The 14,232-nt window shown below is 40.5% G+C and overlaps 1 protein-coding gene across 1 annotated transcript; it reads right to left on the reverse strand.

Moving 5' to 3' along the window:
- Positions 1–5,941: 5,941 nt before the first annotated feature.
- On the reverse strand, positions 5,942–12,730 carry LOC138026648 (uncharacterized). The gene is made up of 5 exons (XM_068874084.1): positions 12,522–12,730; positions 11,981–12,057; positions 10,563–10,682; positions 8,740–8,928; positions 5,942–8,175 (listed from the first exon to the last, which is right to left on the reverse strand). The coding sequence occupies exons 1-5, from the start codon at positions 12,728–12,730 to the stop codon at positions 7,694–7,696; spliced, it is 1,077 nt and encodes a 358-aa protein (XP_068730185.1). The 3' UTR covers positions 5,942–7,693.
- Positions 12,731–14,232: the final 1,502 nt, after the last annotated feature.

Here is a 14,232-nt window from a genome sequence, read left to right on the forward strand (position 1 = left end):
AAGAATTTCAGTGTATTATTTTTTCATTACGTTTTTCATTATGTTTTGTACCCTTGACACTACAGACGAGATTCTTTGCGTTCTGGCCTACCAGTGGAGTTTATTTTATCTAGTTTATGGTTAGTTCCAATGCAATTTAACTACTGTTCAAGCTTCCTTTCAATGTGACTTGAATTAAATCACTTTACTAGGTGCAGATGGCGCATGTTAACTCTCGACCGCTTACATATGGAAGACAGCGAAGTGAACCGCAAACGCCTTCCACAGCATGCAGCAAGGCACCATCTTTGTTAGCATTGCAACCCGGAACGTATTCTGGATCACCATCAACACAGATGAAATCACTTGAATGTTTGTGACCACGATATGCAGTCATGAGACACCCATAATACTCCTCGGTCCATCCAGATGGACAGTCATTCCTTGCGGGCGTCATCAGCATTGAACCACGTGTCGTCACGTATTAGACAAGGGCTCCGTTTTATTGACTAACTTGATACCCTTTAGGTGTGCCGGATTGCTTTATTTGACACATCCAAGAGCATTCTGGGGATTCCTTTATGACTGGACAGCCCTACAGCAGCCGTAATTGGGACCACATGCAGCCACATGCAGCCACAGTACAGGAATTACCTTGTAGGGACCTTAAACAACGGCGAGCGGAAGTTGAAAATATTTGCCTGCACATTTCCGGTAGCCGTCGCGCGAGGTTTCCCGCCGTAGCTGTGTTGTCTGCGACGTCAAAACGGAGAGTTTGCCGTTTTGTCTAAAACGAGAGTAAATTTCTCTTATTTTAAGGCCATTTCAAAGGAATTTATCGAACATTTTCAATTTGTAACGAAGTGACAATGTTTTCCTATCTTGTGACAGTTGTAAATAGGTTGTAGAACTCATTTAAAGGCGAAAATTGACTGAAGTTTCTTTCTCCTCCTAAACAGCTTCGAAAGTTCGTGTCTGCAAATAAGCTTCAATTAAAATGATCTCAAAGAAAACAGTCCAGTAAGTAGTTGTCAACTCTTCTTAATGAAAGCTTAACTATAAATTTAATTGAATAATTTACCCAAGTCTGTTTGAGCAAAAGTTTGTTGAAGCTAGATATAATTAAGCTTATGATTTTTCAGATCAAACATGGAGTGGACGGACTAGATCTTAAGGTCAATTTTCGCGCCATACGACGGCGACCTCTCCCCATTCCCCCCAGCTCACGGCCGCCGTCGTCGGATCTTAACTCTTTTCCGCCGAGAAGCCAATATATTGGCTCCCCCACGTGGGTTTAAGTTCCCTATTATGGCGATAGAGAGCTAAACCTAGCGCGCAAGAATCTACATATTCATCATGACTATCTTGCAGTGTTAGCTGTCGTTTGTATACGTGTAGGGATTCGGTACAAGTCCACGTCAGGTGGCGCACTTCCTTAGGTGCCTGTTGGCGTAATGCTGGATCTGCAGGTTTACTTGGAATGGGAGCTCCCGCCAAAGGTTCTGAATAGGAAAAACAAACAAACAGACACCAGAATGAAATATAAATTTGCGATTAACAAAGATTTCTGAAAGTTAATAACTCCATTTCAAGAGGTTGATCCAAGGTGAACAGTGATCAAAACTTATCAATACATTATTTTCTTATCATTTGTAGGTTACGTGGGCGGCGATTTAGCGATAACTTAGGAGCCTCCAAGATATTTAACTATAAGGAATGGAGATCCCAGCAAGCCTTTCATTTTAGCTCAGCTAACAAGCAGACAAGAGAATTTTTTTTCATTCTCTCTTAATTTGGAAGTACACAAATGGTATTGTTTCCTTGTGCTCCTTAACGGTTTATGATCGAGAGCATGTGTGGGAAGTAAAAGTAAAGTAAAGTGGTGCATTTATATAGCGCCCTTATCACTAGCGTCTCAAGGGCGCTTTACAATAATCAATTTACCCCCAGCCGACTGGAAGCATATACATATACATGTGTTTGACCTACGGAGCTGAAATGATAGATGTGAGGAAGATCATTGCAGTGAAATTGAAATACTTTTTCAGTTGCGAAGAAAGTCAGACAAAAAAAAAGTCATAGATTGGACGGGACCGATATCTTTGTTCACCATAAAGCCTGGTTTTTACTAGCTACACAAGCGCATTCACAAGAGCGCTTTCAACGTAAAAACGGGGTTGACGCAAGCATAAGCAGAAGGTCAAGCATGCACAAGAATAAGAATAAAAAATTTTCCTCTTCCTTGTACTTGCACTTATTCTTGCGTTCGCTTGCGTCCTGTGAAAACAAAACGCAGCATAAGCACAAGGAAATTTGCTATGTCTGGCCAAATTTAAGCCCTCATTCCAGATTCTCCGCGTCTGAGCATTTGAACAAAATGACGGATGCCGTGGTTGTTATTTAATGCTTATGCCCGCGTTCGTTTTCATTAGCATAAGCTACTTATACTAGTGAAAACCAGGCTTAAGGACGTTCGCGCGAAATTTTTTCAACATTGATTTTTTTCTGAAACTTTTACCACTGTAAGATAATGAGTTAGTTATGTCAGAAATGTAAAAAAAATGGGGGGTCACCGACTTCGTTTTGGAGAGAACATGCCCGGAAAAACACCCAAAATGTGACAAAATCGGGCTTCGTTAGCGAATAAGGCCAGTGTCTGTAAACCCAAATATATTGCAATTAAATCTTTGAAGTGAAATCGTCTCTGCCAAATATTGTTTAAGTGGACTTATTAAGTGAATTTAGTCAACTGGTGAGGTTCCTTAAAGATCAAGTTCGCATTTTAGCGACCACAGTTTCACGCGCCTTGCAGCCGCAAGATGGCAGGATTTGATGTCCCGTGAGCAGAAATCTTGAAATTTTTTTAACTTCCCACATTGATTTTTTGTTCATTTTTGGACAACGTGGAGATAATTGTAAATAAAATCCGTTTCTGGAAAGAAAAATAGGGGTCACCGAACGTCCAAGAGCGTTAAATCCAGGCAAAGCTATTTCTCATTTTATTACTTAGCGCGCGCGCTCGTGTGTGACGTGGCGTGTGCATTTGCGTGCGCAGTAAGGTGCGCAGAAACAATTGGCGCGAACGTCCTTAAGGCGGTAAACTGTTGTAGGCGCTTATTGCGACCTAAGAGACGCGATCCCTTGTGCCCTTTTGTTACGTTATCGCCACCCTATTGGTGGACGATCTTTAGCAAGTTTTGTTCGTCCATCAGCAATTGTGCATTATATCATTTTATTATATGGCTTGTGTTTGTAGCCGATATAACGCGCGCTCTGATTGGCTAATTGTGACTGAATTGTAGGGCATTATTCTCCTGTAATGCCCACGGGCAGATTACGGGCTTGCAAAAACAAAGCAAAAGGTACGGACCTCGTTGTGCTCGGCCCATACTGCCAAGACCTCGGGCCAATATTCCCCAGTACGGGCCTCGCGCTCGGTTAGTAAGAAGTTAGTCATCTGTGTCGCAAACCTTCTATAGAAGTCGGGAAAAAGGCAGCTAGAACCGGTTCGGTCCTAGGAGAAGACAAAGACATCCTAATCCTAAGACAACTAGTGTGAGAACAAGGGACGATGGATTTAGTGGGGAAATGGATTGTAGGTGGGACGCCTGGTTACTTGTGCGTAATTTTTGTTGGTGGCACATAACATATGGTCTCTCTATGTGTAGAGATTGTTTGCAAACCATCCATAAGAGCCCGAAGAAAACAGGCTAGAACCGGTTGGGTCCCAGGAAAGATAACATTAAGACAGCAGCTCGATGTATAACTGAAAAAGGTGTAAAAACATGGGACGGCGGATTTGTCGGGAAATAGGGATTGTTGGTGCGGCGCTTGCGCACTCGTGCGTAATTTTTGTTGGTGGTGCAAAAAATAGTGTATAGAACTTTTTGCAGATACGGCGGCCATTTTGATTTCTATTGTTCCGAAACACATTATGGGATACTCTGGGGGCACATTAATATGTATTTGCCCCCTGGGCATCCCATAATAGCTATTCGAAACAATAGAAATCAAAATGGCTGCCGTATCTGCAAAAAGGTATATGTGTGTGTATTTTTGAGTGGTAAAAAGAAAAACATGGGTGTTTGGCACTTGTTTTATGATACAAATGTTAATGGCATGTAGTCACGGTTGACCGCCGCATTGTTTTCCAAGTCCAAACATGACGGGACTTGAATATTTAATTTATTGAGTAAAAAACGAATAAAAGTATCGGGTTTAAAACAACGAGGCGAAACCGTGTGTTTTTTGACCCGATAAAGCACGACATGCGAGTTTATTGAACGGCTTCAAAAACATTCCACAAAATGCGTGTCCCTCTGGAGTCCAGACAATAGTGCACAATATGAGTAGAATACTGTAACATTAGCATACAGGAAAAACAAGCCGGGCCTCATTAAAATTCTTTGTATAAAGAATTCTAATAAGGAGTGCTGTATCGGGTTTAAAACTCAGACATGTGACATTTTATCGGTGTCTTGATAAGGTGTTAGGTTCATGGATTATTTATGAAACTTTCATGGGCATAACGTACCGAACCCTTACTATTTCGCTACGTACTAAAGCAAGTTCAAATTTTACTACTATTGTGTTTATAAATCTTTATTTCGTCTCGCAGTTGGATGGTTCATAGTTAAGCCATTTTGTTCATACAGATTCCATGGCAAGGCCAATTCAATAACGAATTTTTGTTTTAAACAAGTTCGGGCAAGGCTCAAATATCTTAGCCTCTTAGTCACGTGTTCTTTCCCCACGAGTGTCTGGTGAAACGAGCCGGAATTTACGTAGATCAATCACAACGGACTTTCAGATTCTGGAAGTGCACTTTAGACTCTGAGAAAACTGCAAGGGGACGGGCTTCGTGTGTTCAGGATTTAAAATCACTGACTTAAATTCTTATCAAAGAAAAACTGGAGCGTATTTATAAATTTCATGCTTTAGCTTAGATGTTTGCAGCTCTTCACCGAATGAGTACGGTAGAATTCGTAAGGTTGAAACATTTTGCTTCCGTGCGATTCAAACCTATTTGTGGCGTTCGCTCGGTATTGATATCATATTTACATTTCTTTTCGCGCTATTTCAATGGAGTCGTTTCGTTTGAATAACCCCATTTCTTGTAGTCCTCCGGTTAACCAGATTTAAGGTTTGCTTTGTTTTTCAAATCGAAGAAACACTGAGTACGAACGATCGGTTCGGAACTCAAAAACATTAAATCAATTTTTGAGACGATCATCGCCAAAAGCCGCAGACTAAAATTTATCAAGCTTAAACGTAATGGATTTTTTTCCAAGCTTTCTTTTCGCTACTGTCCTAGCTGTGTTCATTGCGCTTGAAGGTAATGGTTCACGTACAGTTCAAATACACTCGAAGTACTTTAATATTTCAGTTCGTATTTATATATTCCCACGGCGCTTTCAATTTTACTAGTAGATGAAACGACACATTTTGACTCGCGAGAGTGCAAATGCATAACCCACCCAGGAAACAAAATTAATGTTTCTGAGGAATATTTTGAAAAGGCTTCGTCCCTTTAATTTAATGATTCATCCAAAGAAGAAGTTCACGCATTGACGCTCCCAGGGAAGATCTGCACAGCGCAGATTGGTTCCTATTAAAGTTACCCGAACGTGATTTCCAGATGACAGTTTCTTAACAAAGGGAAGGGAATGTGTGGCTGGTTTCAGCAGACGCTCGTTATATTAGGGAGGAACGCTAACCTTGAAGAATCCCTAGAAATATCTGTGTCCGATGACTACAGTTGTAATCGTGGAAACCCCAACAAAGCCGGGAAATCCCTTTAAAACGGCCGAATTGTTTCACAAAGCGCATAGTTACTAAACAACCCTTGATTGAAACCAACCAATTAATTTAAATTGGAAGTTAGTTACTTTTATGTTGGGTTGTATGTCAATACTGATAACCAAAGAACTTTGCGTTGGTTGTATTTATCAAAATAACGAAATCCGATTATCTCATTCTATTTTTTCAATGCCAACAAATTAATCGGCACCGTTTATTCCTTGTCTTATGCTGTAAAATTTGACTTTTAAGAGTCACCAATTCTAGAAAAGTCACTGATAAGCAAACATAACAAACGTTGGCTTGTTTATACTGCAACTACTTTCATGTGATTGTAATCTCATCCCCACTGAGGAATTGTAAATTTAGTTTTATTTCATGTCGGGCGAGTTGGTGGCGTCTTTAGTTACTGCTCTTATCGTCTAGTACATGGATTTCTTCGGGAGCAGCTTCTTAGAACCAGAGAAGGCTTCCCAATCCAAATATTGTGCGAACAAAATGCTGCTAAATACTCAACTCCGAAGCCGACGCAAATAATGAGATCGACTTCGTTTTTTCATTGACGAGCATGTTTTCTTAGGTAAGATAAGGTACAAAGGTAAGATATGGTGCAAAAACACTTTTGTGAATTATGGAATTTCGCAGAAGCAAATAATCAATTCGGTTGAGCAATGCTTCATTGGCGGGCGTGTTTTACCTGCTAGCAGATGTCTATTTTCTTTTTGCGTTCGCCAGGCTGAAGAGTACAGGTCTCACAGCATTGAGCATGCGCGGCGGTTACTTGCTACTTCACGTTGCGTGGGTTCACTTAACAAAAATGACTTGTAAACGAATGCGCGGGAGGCAGAAGTCACTGTACTCGTCAGCCTAACGAACACAAGTGAGCCCACACAACACGAACACAATTAAAAGAAAAAAGAGCTCTGCTGCGCATGGAAGGGAGTGCTTTGTTAGGTAAGATAACTTAAATCCGGTCAACGTTACTAATTATCCAATGCCGGCTCATCTCAAAGTACTCAGTGGATGAGTTATCTTATCTGTATATTGAAATGTTTACAGAACTTCAAAGGTTATAGTGTAAAGCATCTGGAGAAATGGATGTCGGTTAATTCGTTCCGTGTAAGACGGTCAATTAAGTATGTATTGTATTGTATTGCATTTTATTATATAGATACTGATGAAATACCAGGATTTCTCCTTTTACTAAAAAATCATATCTTCACCGCGCGCAGTGAATGTATCATTTTTATCTTTCACATGTGAGGATATAGCTGTCGTCATGGTAACGAATACGATTAGCCAATAAAACGCGAGCTTCCTCCTCAATGTACAAAACTTTTGTGCCTTAATATAATTTTTCTCTACTACATTAACATTTTTATTGCAAATTTTACATTATCAGGATTTGTTTTTCATAACTTTCATATCTTGTTTCATGTTACACAACTTGCGTGTTTTAGTGGTTGGTGAACACTTTTTCATCATTTCGAAAATGAATAAAACAAGTTGTTTTAAATCTAGACATTTCATCAATATCTATATAATAAACAGAACATTACATGGCCGCTTGGGGATACGAAGTTTATCTTCTCGTGCTGAAAGTATCTCTCACGAGCGAGCAAAGCGTGAGAGATACTTTCAGCACTCGAAGATAAAATTCGTATCCCCGCGTGGCCATGTAATATCCTCTATGTATTGTGTTGTATTGTAACTCCTGTTCAAGCCTTTTTTAATGCGCCGGACTTGAATTTAATCTCTTTACTTGGTGCAGACGGCGCATGTCAACTCTCGACCGCTGACATATGGAAGAAGCCTTACTCTACATTTGCTCTCTGGCTTGCTAGCGAATGGTATTTCATTTAGTTTCTGTTTAGTTCTAATGCAAATCAACTACTGTTTAAGCTTTCTTTCTTCTTTACTTGGTGCACACGGCGCATGTCAACTCTCGACCGCTGACATATGGAAGACAGGGAAGTGAACCACAAACACCTTCCACAGGATACAGCAAGGCACCATCCTTGTTAGCATTGCTACGCGGAACGAATTCTGGATCATCATCAACACAGATGAAATCAGTTGAATGTCTGTGACCACGATGTGCAGTCATCATATACCCATGATACTCCTCAGTCCATCCAGATGGACAGTCATTCCTTGCGGGCATCATCAGCATTGAACCACGTGACGTCACGAAGCAGACAACACAGGGTGCGTCATGATCATGGAGACTTCTATCAAAAGGGTCTCCGTTGTATGAACTGACTTCATACTCAGTGCCGTAAATGTATCCTGCACTTTGGCTACCATCTTTGTACTTGTCGTACTTTGGAGTGTGAGGAAGACAAAGGTACTTGGCTCCACCACCGTAGTTGTTGTAGTGTTCACCCCCCATTATTCCTGCAACGTGAGAAGAGGATGTAAAACGCGTCGATCTTCCTCAGCCATCAAAAGCAGGTACTCTTAATTAAATTACACTTCTAAAAAAAGTGAAATATAGAGGTTTTTGGTCGTATTATTTGCCATGCTTTGTTCTCGGGGGTAGAAGCACTATTCCTTTCATTTTTTCCGATTTATTTATTATTCATTATTGAAATTTTGTTAGATATTCTTTTTTTCCGAATTCGTTGTTCCTTAACGGAACCCCTCAGAGTATAATTCTCTATTCCGAATGTTCGAAAGATACATATTCTTTATTCATTATCCATTATTCCGCATTATTCCAACCCTGATTTGTTTCCGAGCAGTCTTTGGTTTCTTTTGAGTAATCGTTGTCTATTTTTGCTTTGTTTTATCAGTCGTGCAATAGTCTACTTGACTTTCATAAATCTTTTAATATTCCTTTATAAATTTTTCTATCGCAACCACCCCAAACATGAAATCAATTAGGTCAGTCACGGTATTTTTACAACCGATGGAAAATATCAGCAAGCGTTGGATTACGTTGTTCAGAGAACTTTATACCTTCATAGACAATCTGAGCACCTCTGGGACATGTGGTCCTTCCCCAGCGCACATATTTAACCCCTGACTTTGCAGTCCCGTTTTCTCCTTTTTCTCCTCTGGCGCCTTGAGGTCCCCGGGCTCCTTGATCTCCTTTAGGACCAGGAGGGCCTGGTGACGGCGTGTTTGAGCCAGGCGTTCCTGGTTCCCCTGTGAAGAAAGAGGTACACTCGCCTATCTTATCTTCTTTTATTTCAACGCTGCGCGAGGAAGAGGTGCAAGGCTGCGCGCGCGGTTTGATAGTTGTGTTTTTCACTTCAATTTGCACTTCAGAATGAAGGGGTAGTTTCTAAAGAAACTGTGGTGCTGCGTCGGTGGGGAAGTAGTATACAAAAATTTGGTTTTATCAACGGAGTTGATAATGTAAATTGGCCACCGTACAGAGATTCTAAAAACTGACGTTTCGAGCGTTAGCCCTTCGTCAGAGCGAATCGAGGGATTATGGGTTACGTGTAGTTTTTATAGTAGAGTAGGAGCTACGCTATCGGTGGTAGCATGGCAACGTAAAAAATAGGAATATATTAGTTAAATGAAAAGCGTCCGTTAATACCGTGAGGATTAAGGGTGCCGATTTGGAAGATGAATTTTTGTTCCAGATTCTTGCGGCTTTCCGTCGTACCTAGATGTAGGGAAAGGCCGCAGATAGCCATGTGTTTTTTGGAGTGGTTAGGCAGATTAAAATGACGAGCGACTGGCTTAGATGCATCCTTGTCATTCTTCTCAACATCGCGAAGGTGTTCGCGGAATCGGTCACCTAGTCGTCTACCTGTCTCACCAATGTATAATTTATTGCATAACGTACAGGTTATGCAATAAATGACATTTGCGGAGGTACATGTGAAACGATCGGTGATCTTAACAGATCGCTTAGGTCCCGATATCTTGCCAGTGTTAACAATGAAAAGACAAGTTTTGCATCGTGAGCGCGCGCATTTGAAAGTGCCGGGTTGCTCGTTAGTTTTGAGCGCGCTTCTAACTAAAAAGTTGCCTAAGTTTTTGTCGCGTTTGAATGAAATAAGTGGAGGTTGCGAAAAGATTCTACCAGTCTCGGGATCATTTTGGAGTAATTTAAAATTACTAAGAATGATGCTTTTGACTGCGTGATTATGAGGATGGAAAGTGAGGGTGAATGGAATTCTGTCATTCTTATCTTTTTGTGACGTTTGTAGTGATGACTATCGATCAAATTGTTGGGCGCGATGATGGCCCGCTTTGACCACAGAGACAGGATAGCCACGTTTTTCGAAGAACTGGCACATCTCCTCTGATTTGCTGGAAAAATCGGAGTCGTCACTACATAGACGTCGAAGTCTAAGAAATTGAGAATAAGGAATGGAGTTCTTGATATGTGATGGATGTGACGATGAATACAACAAATAACTGTGTGAATCAGTAGGTTTGTAGTGCACACTAGTACATAGCACGTTGCCTCTAATAGAAACTTTGATATCTAGGAAAGCCAAAGAAGTTTCCGAAATTTCCCAGGTATATTTAAGAGCCGGATGAAAAGAGTTGACGGAGGTTATAAATTGATCGAGTTCTTCTCTGCTGGATAAAATAGCGCCGATGCAGTCGTCGATGTAGCGGCCATAGAGTTCAGGTTTGGGGCCGTTGTACTGATTAAAAAATTGGTGTTCAACATATCCTTCAAAAAGATTGGCATAGCTAGGTCCCATTCTTGTGCCCATCGCTACACCATTAATTTGTTTCAACTTCGACAAAAGAATTATAAATTGACCGCCATTTATGAATAAGGTCTATTACAACATTTACTTTCGCTTTACCTTTTGCGCCAGTTTTGCCATCCGAACCAGGGCTACCAGCCAATCCTGGTGGCCCTGGTGGCCCAGGGGGTCCAGGAGGTCCCATCTTTCCGTTTCCACTGTTTTGGCCAGCAGGCTGTCCTTTATGATTGAGAAAATTGCACAAACCTTCATTGTTTTTAATGCCTGGTTTTCACTAGCGACGCGAGCAACACAAGTGCAAGCATAAACGCAAACAACACAGATTCGTTTCAAGTGAAAACGTATCATAACCCAATCACTGTGAAGCACAGAACGCAGAGACAATGATTCGCAAGTTACAAGTTGTCTTTCACAACGCGGCACCGCGAGGGGAATCTGGAACGGGCCTTTTTCATTGGACGAACAATCGCAGCTTCCGCTGTGATTGCGTTACGTCCCGTTTTCACACAACGCAAGCGAACTCAAGCATAAGCACAAGGAAAATGTATTTACATTCGGCGGAGCTGAACTGTAAGTGATAGCGACAAACAATGTAAATATTTTCCTGTTGGCATGAAATGCACGGGTGCCGCTGTGGCATTGAATTAGTCTATTGTTATTTAGATATATAAGGTTTGTCAGGATGTAATGTATTCATCTCAGCTCTCGAACTTTCAAATTTTATTTTAGATCACTTTGTATGTCTAAAAAATCTTATATTACCTCTAGGCCCCAGAGGTTAGTGCGCTTTCATTTGGTTGGGGAATACGTTCCTATTTTCCCACTGGGTTTTACGTATCAGGCGGTTGCATATGCTTTAGCCTGAGTGGTTCTTACTTTATGTTTACCTTGTAACTAGTATCTTATCTGAGCTTTGTAACGATACTCGGACGGCATTAAACACTTAGGCTCACAGTTCGAGCTGCACATCCATCCTTGTGTACGAGTCATGAATATAAAGAGGAAAATGTTGATCCTTGTGATTGTTCTCATACTTGCGTCAGGCACATTTTCATGGCGGAATAAGCACTATTGTGCTTCCGTTTATGCTTAAAATTTTGCTTGCGTCGACAGTGGAAACCAGGCTTAAGAGAATATCAATGGACATATTCCAAATTACTTGCAGTGTCAGATATCATTTAATCATTATTTTGCTTTTCAAACGGTTTTCGTTTAACAAAAAGCTAAAAGGTATTGTTTTCCCCCAGCATTTTCTTTTGCTTAAGTTCTGACATTAATTTTGTAAATCATGTAAAATTTATAGTACTCAGTGGTTTTGTTAATACACTGAATCAAATAACTCAGTTTATCTTAGCATAAATTTTGTTGAGCTGATCTATTGGCATTGAAAATCTTACATCAGTAGGCACATGAGTGTTGCTAAGCCGTATTACAGCCGCAAAAGAAAAAAGAATAACCATATTTTGTTAAGAAAAAATTTTACTTTTGACTTTTCGTATCTCTAGACTGATACCAACCCATAATGTAGGCCGTAACTGAAGAGTAAGAATCTTCATGTTCAGTTGATGATTTTCGCCCCATCAGTGCATCAAGTCTACAGAGAAAAAAAGGACAGTAATTGAATAATTGAAAATCTGACGGTTTTCATCCGCTAATGGAACTAAATTCAACTCGTCGTGTTTGATACTAAAGAGAGGTATTAAAACAATGCGAAATACCTATGTACGCCGATGTTGATTAAACAACAATGGAAATGTGATTTAACACGGGTTAAAGCTTATACGGAGCTCATAACACACAAGGGCGGGAAATATTTTCAAAAGAATTTTCGTGTCAAAGAGAGTCGACCGTAGTATCATTTTGCTAGGACTTTACTTCTCGAAAATACGGGATTGTAGACCATGGGCAAGTTACAAGTGGGTGTAGGTTATAACGTTTTTATAGAAACTAGCTATGAAGCTCTGGGTAAATTAATATAAGATACATTCTCGACCGGTGAGACGACACAATCTATTTTGCATTGGTAGGGAAACGACCTAAAGATTGTCAATGACATACCTCTCTTCAAGGATTTTCACTCGTTTTTCAATATCTTGTGGTTCTTGGGGGCTTTTCTTCTTAATTCCACTGTGTTTGGGTAACAGAATCGACACAGGCTCAGGCTGATCATCCATGGCAGAGATGAGAACCAAACTGGTAAAGCACATCATTAACACAACCAGGAAACGCAAGCCACCACAAGGTTTTCTCATTCTCGAGTCTTTCATAGCTGACGAAATGGTCTTTGAGTTACTGCCTTTCGAACGAGTGGAGCATCAACTTGGGGCAATAGAAGAGACATGCACAAAGATATAAAATCAACTTTTTCCGGTTTACAGTAAGTAGATGCCCTGGAATAAAGGGATGATCATAAATCATATTACATCAACATGTGTTTAATTGACCGTTCACTCAAGGGCGTTTTAAAGCCAATGGAAAAACTGATAGTAATTAACAGAAGAAATTTGTTGGATTTCGCTCATGTTGGAGGCACAGCGGTTGGCGCGCTATTTACACAGCGCTTGAGGGCTGCACTTCAGCTTGTGGTCAAAGCGGTACTTGAACGCGGAAATTCCGCATTGCAGCGCACTGCCTCTCCCTATTATAATAGTTATCAAAAATGTAATTACAATTCTTTGAAAGTGTCGGCCTAGTATCATTTTCCTCGGTCCTTACTTCTCAAAAATGTGGTATTGGATCAACAAATTTGTTAAAAGATACCTTTGTGGAAAACCTGCAAAATAGCTATAGCTAAGCGTTTCTCCCACGTTAAATAAAGATTATGTATTATGTATGTATGTATGTATGTTCTCGACCGGAGAGACGAAACACTCTATTTTGTTTTGGCATGGTAGGGTAATGAGCTAAGAAATGTCAACGACAGACCTCTCTCTTCAAGGATTTTAACTAGTTTTTTAATGTGATGGTCTTGTGTTTTTTAGGTAGTGATCTTCTTAATTCCTCTGCTTTCGCGCAACAACATCGACTCAGGCTTTTGTCCAGTTGCATGGCCATCGTCATTTTTTTAGGAGCTGATCATGCATGACAGAGATGTGAACCAAACTGGAAAAGGACATCATCAACACTGCAAAAAAGCGTAAGCCACCACAAGGGGTTTTCACACTCGAGTACTTCATAGCTGACGAAATGTTCCTTGAATTATTGCCTTTCGTACGAGTGGAGCATCAACTTGGAGGAACGAAAAAAATTTCTCAGGGAAACTACAAGAAAGCGGAAAAGCGGAAAAGACATGCGGAAAAAACGTGCTATAATACATCAACATGTGGTTAATATTACGTACAAGTCGTTCCCAAACGGGAAAAATAGATAGTAATTGACAAAAGAAATCTCTAGGAGTCCGCTCGTGTTGGAGACAGACCGGTCGGCTTTTTACAACCACAAAAGAGAAGGACGAGAAGTTAACGAGGGAACTTTTTCAACTTCAGCTTGTGGTCAGAGAACAACTGTTGAACGCGAGAATCCCTTCCTCTCCCTTATTAGTTATTAAAAATTCAATTTCAATTCCTGTAAACAATCTCCTTGCGAATGGAATAAAAGTATATTCCAATGAAAACATTTCTCAAGCTTTTGAAAGCCGTTTCATTTAACTTTTTCGCTGCTGTGCCGTTTTTGTGTAGTTCCTGGTGTCAAATCTTTTTACTCTTAGGGCGCTTTCCATTTGACCGGGCATTTGGAAGGACTAACTCTACAACGCATCCGAATTAACACA

This window comes from Montipora capricornis, chromosome 12 (genome assembly GCF_036669925.1).
Source record: "Montipora capricornis isolate CH-2021 chromosome 12, ASM3666992v2, whole genome shotgun sequence".
In the NCBI taxonomy this organism is placed as follows: domain Eukaryota; kingdom Metazoa; phylum Cnidaria; class Anthozoa; order Scleractinia; family Acroporidae; genus Montipora; species Montipora capricornis.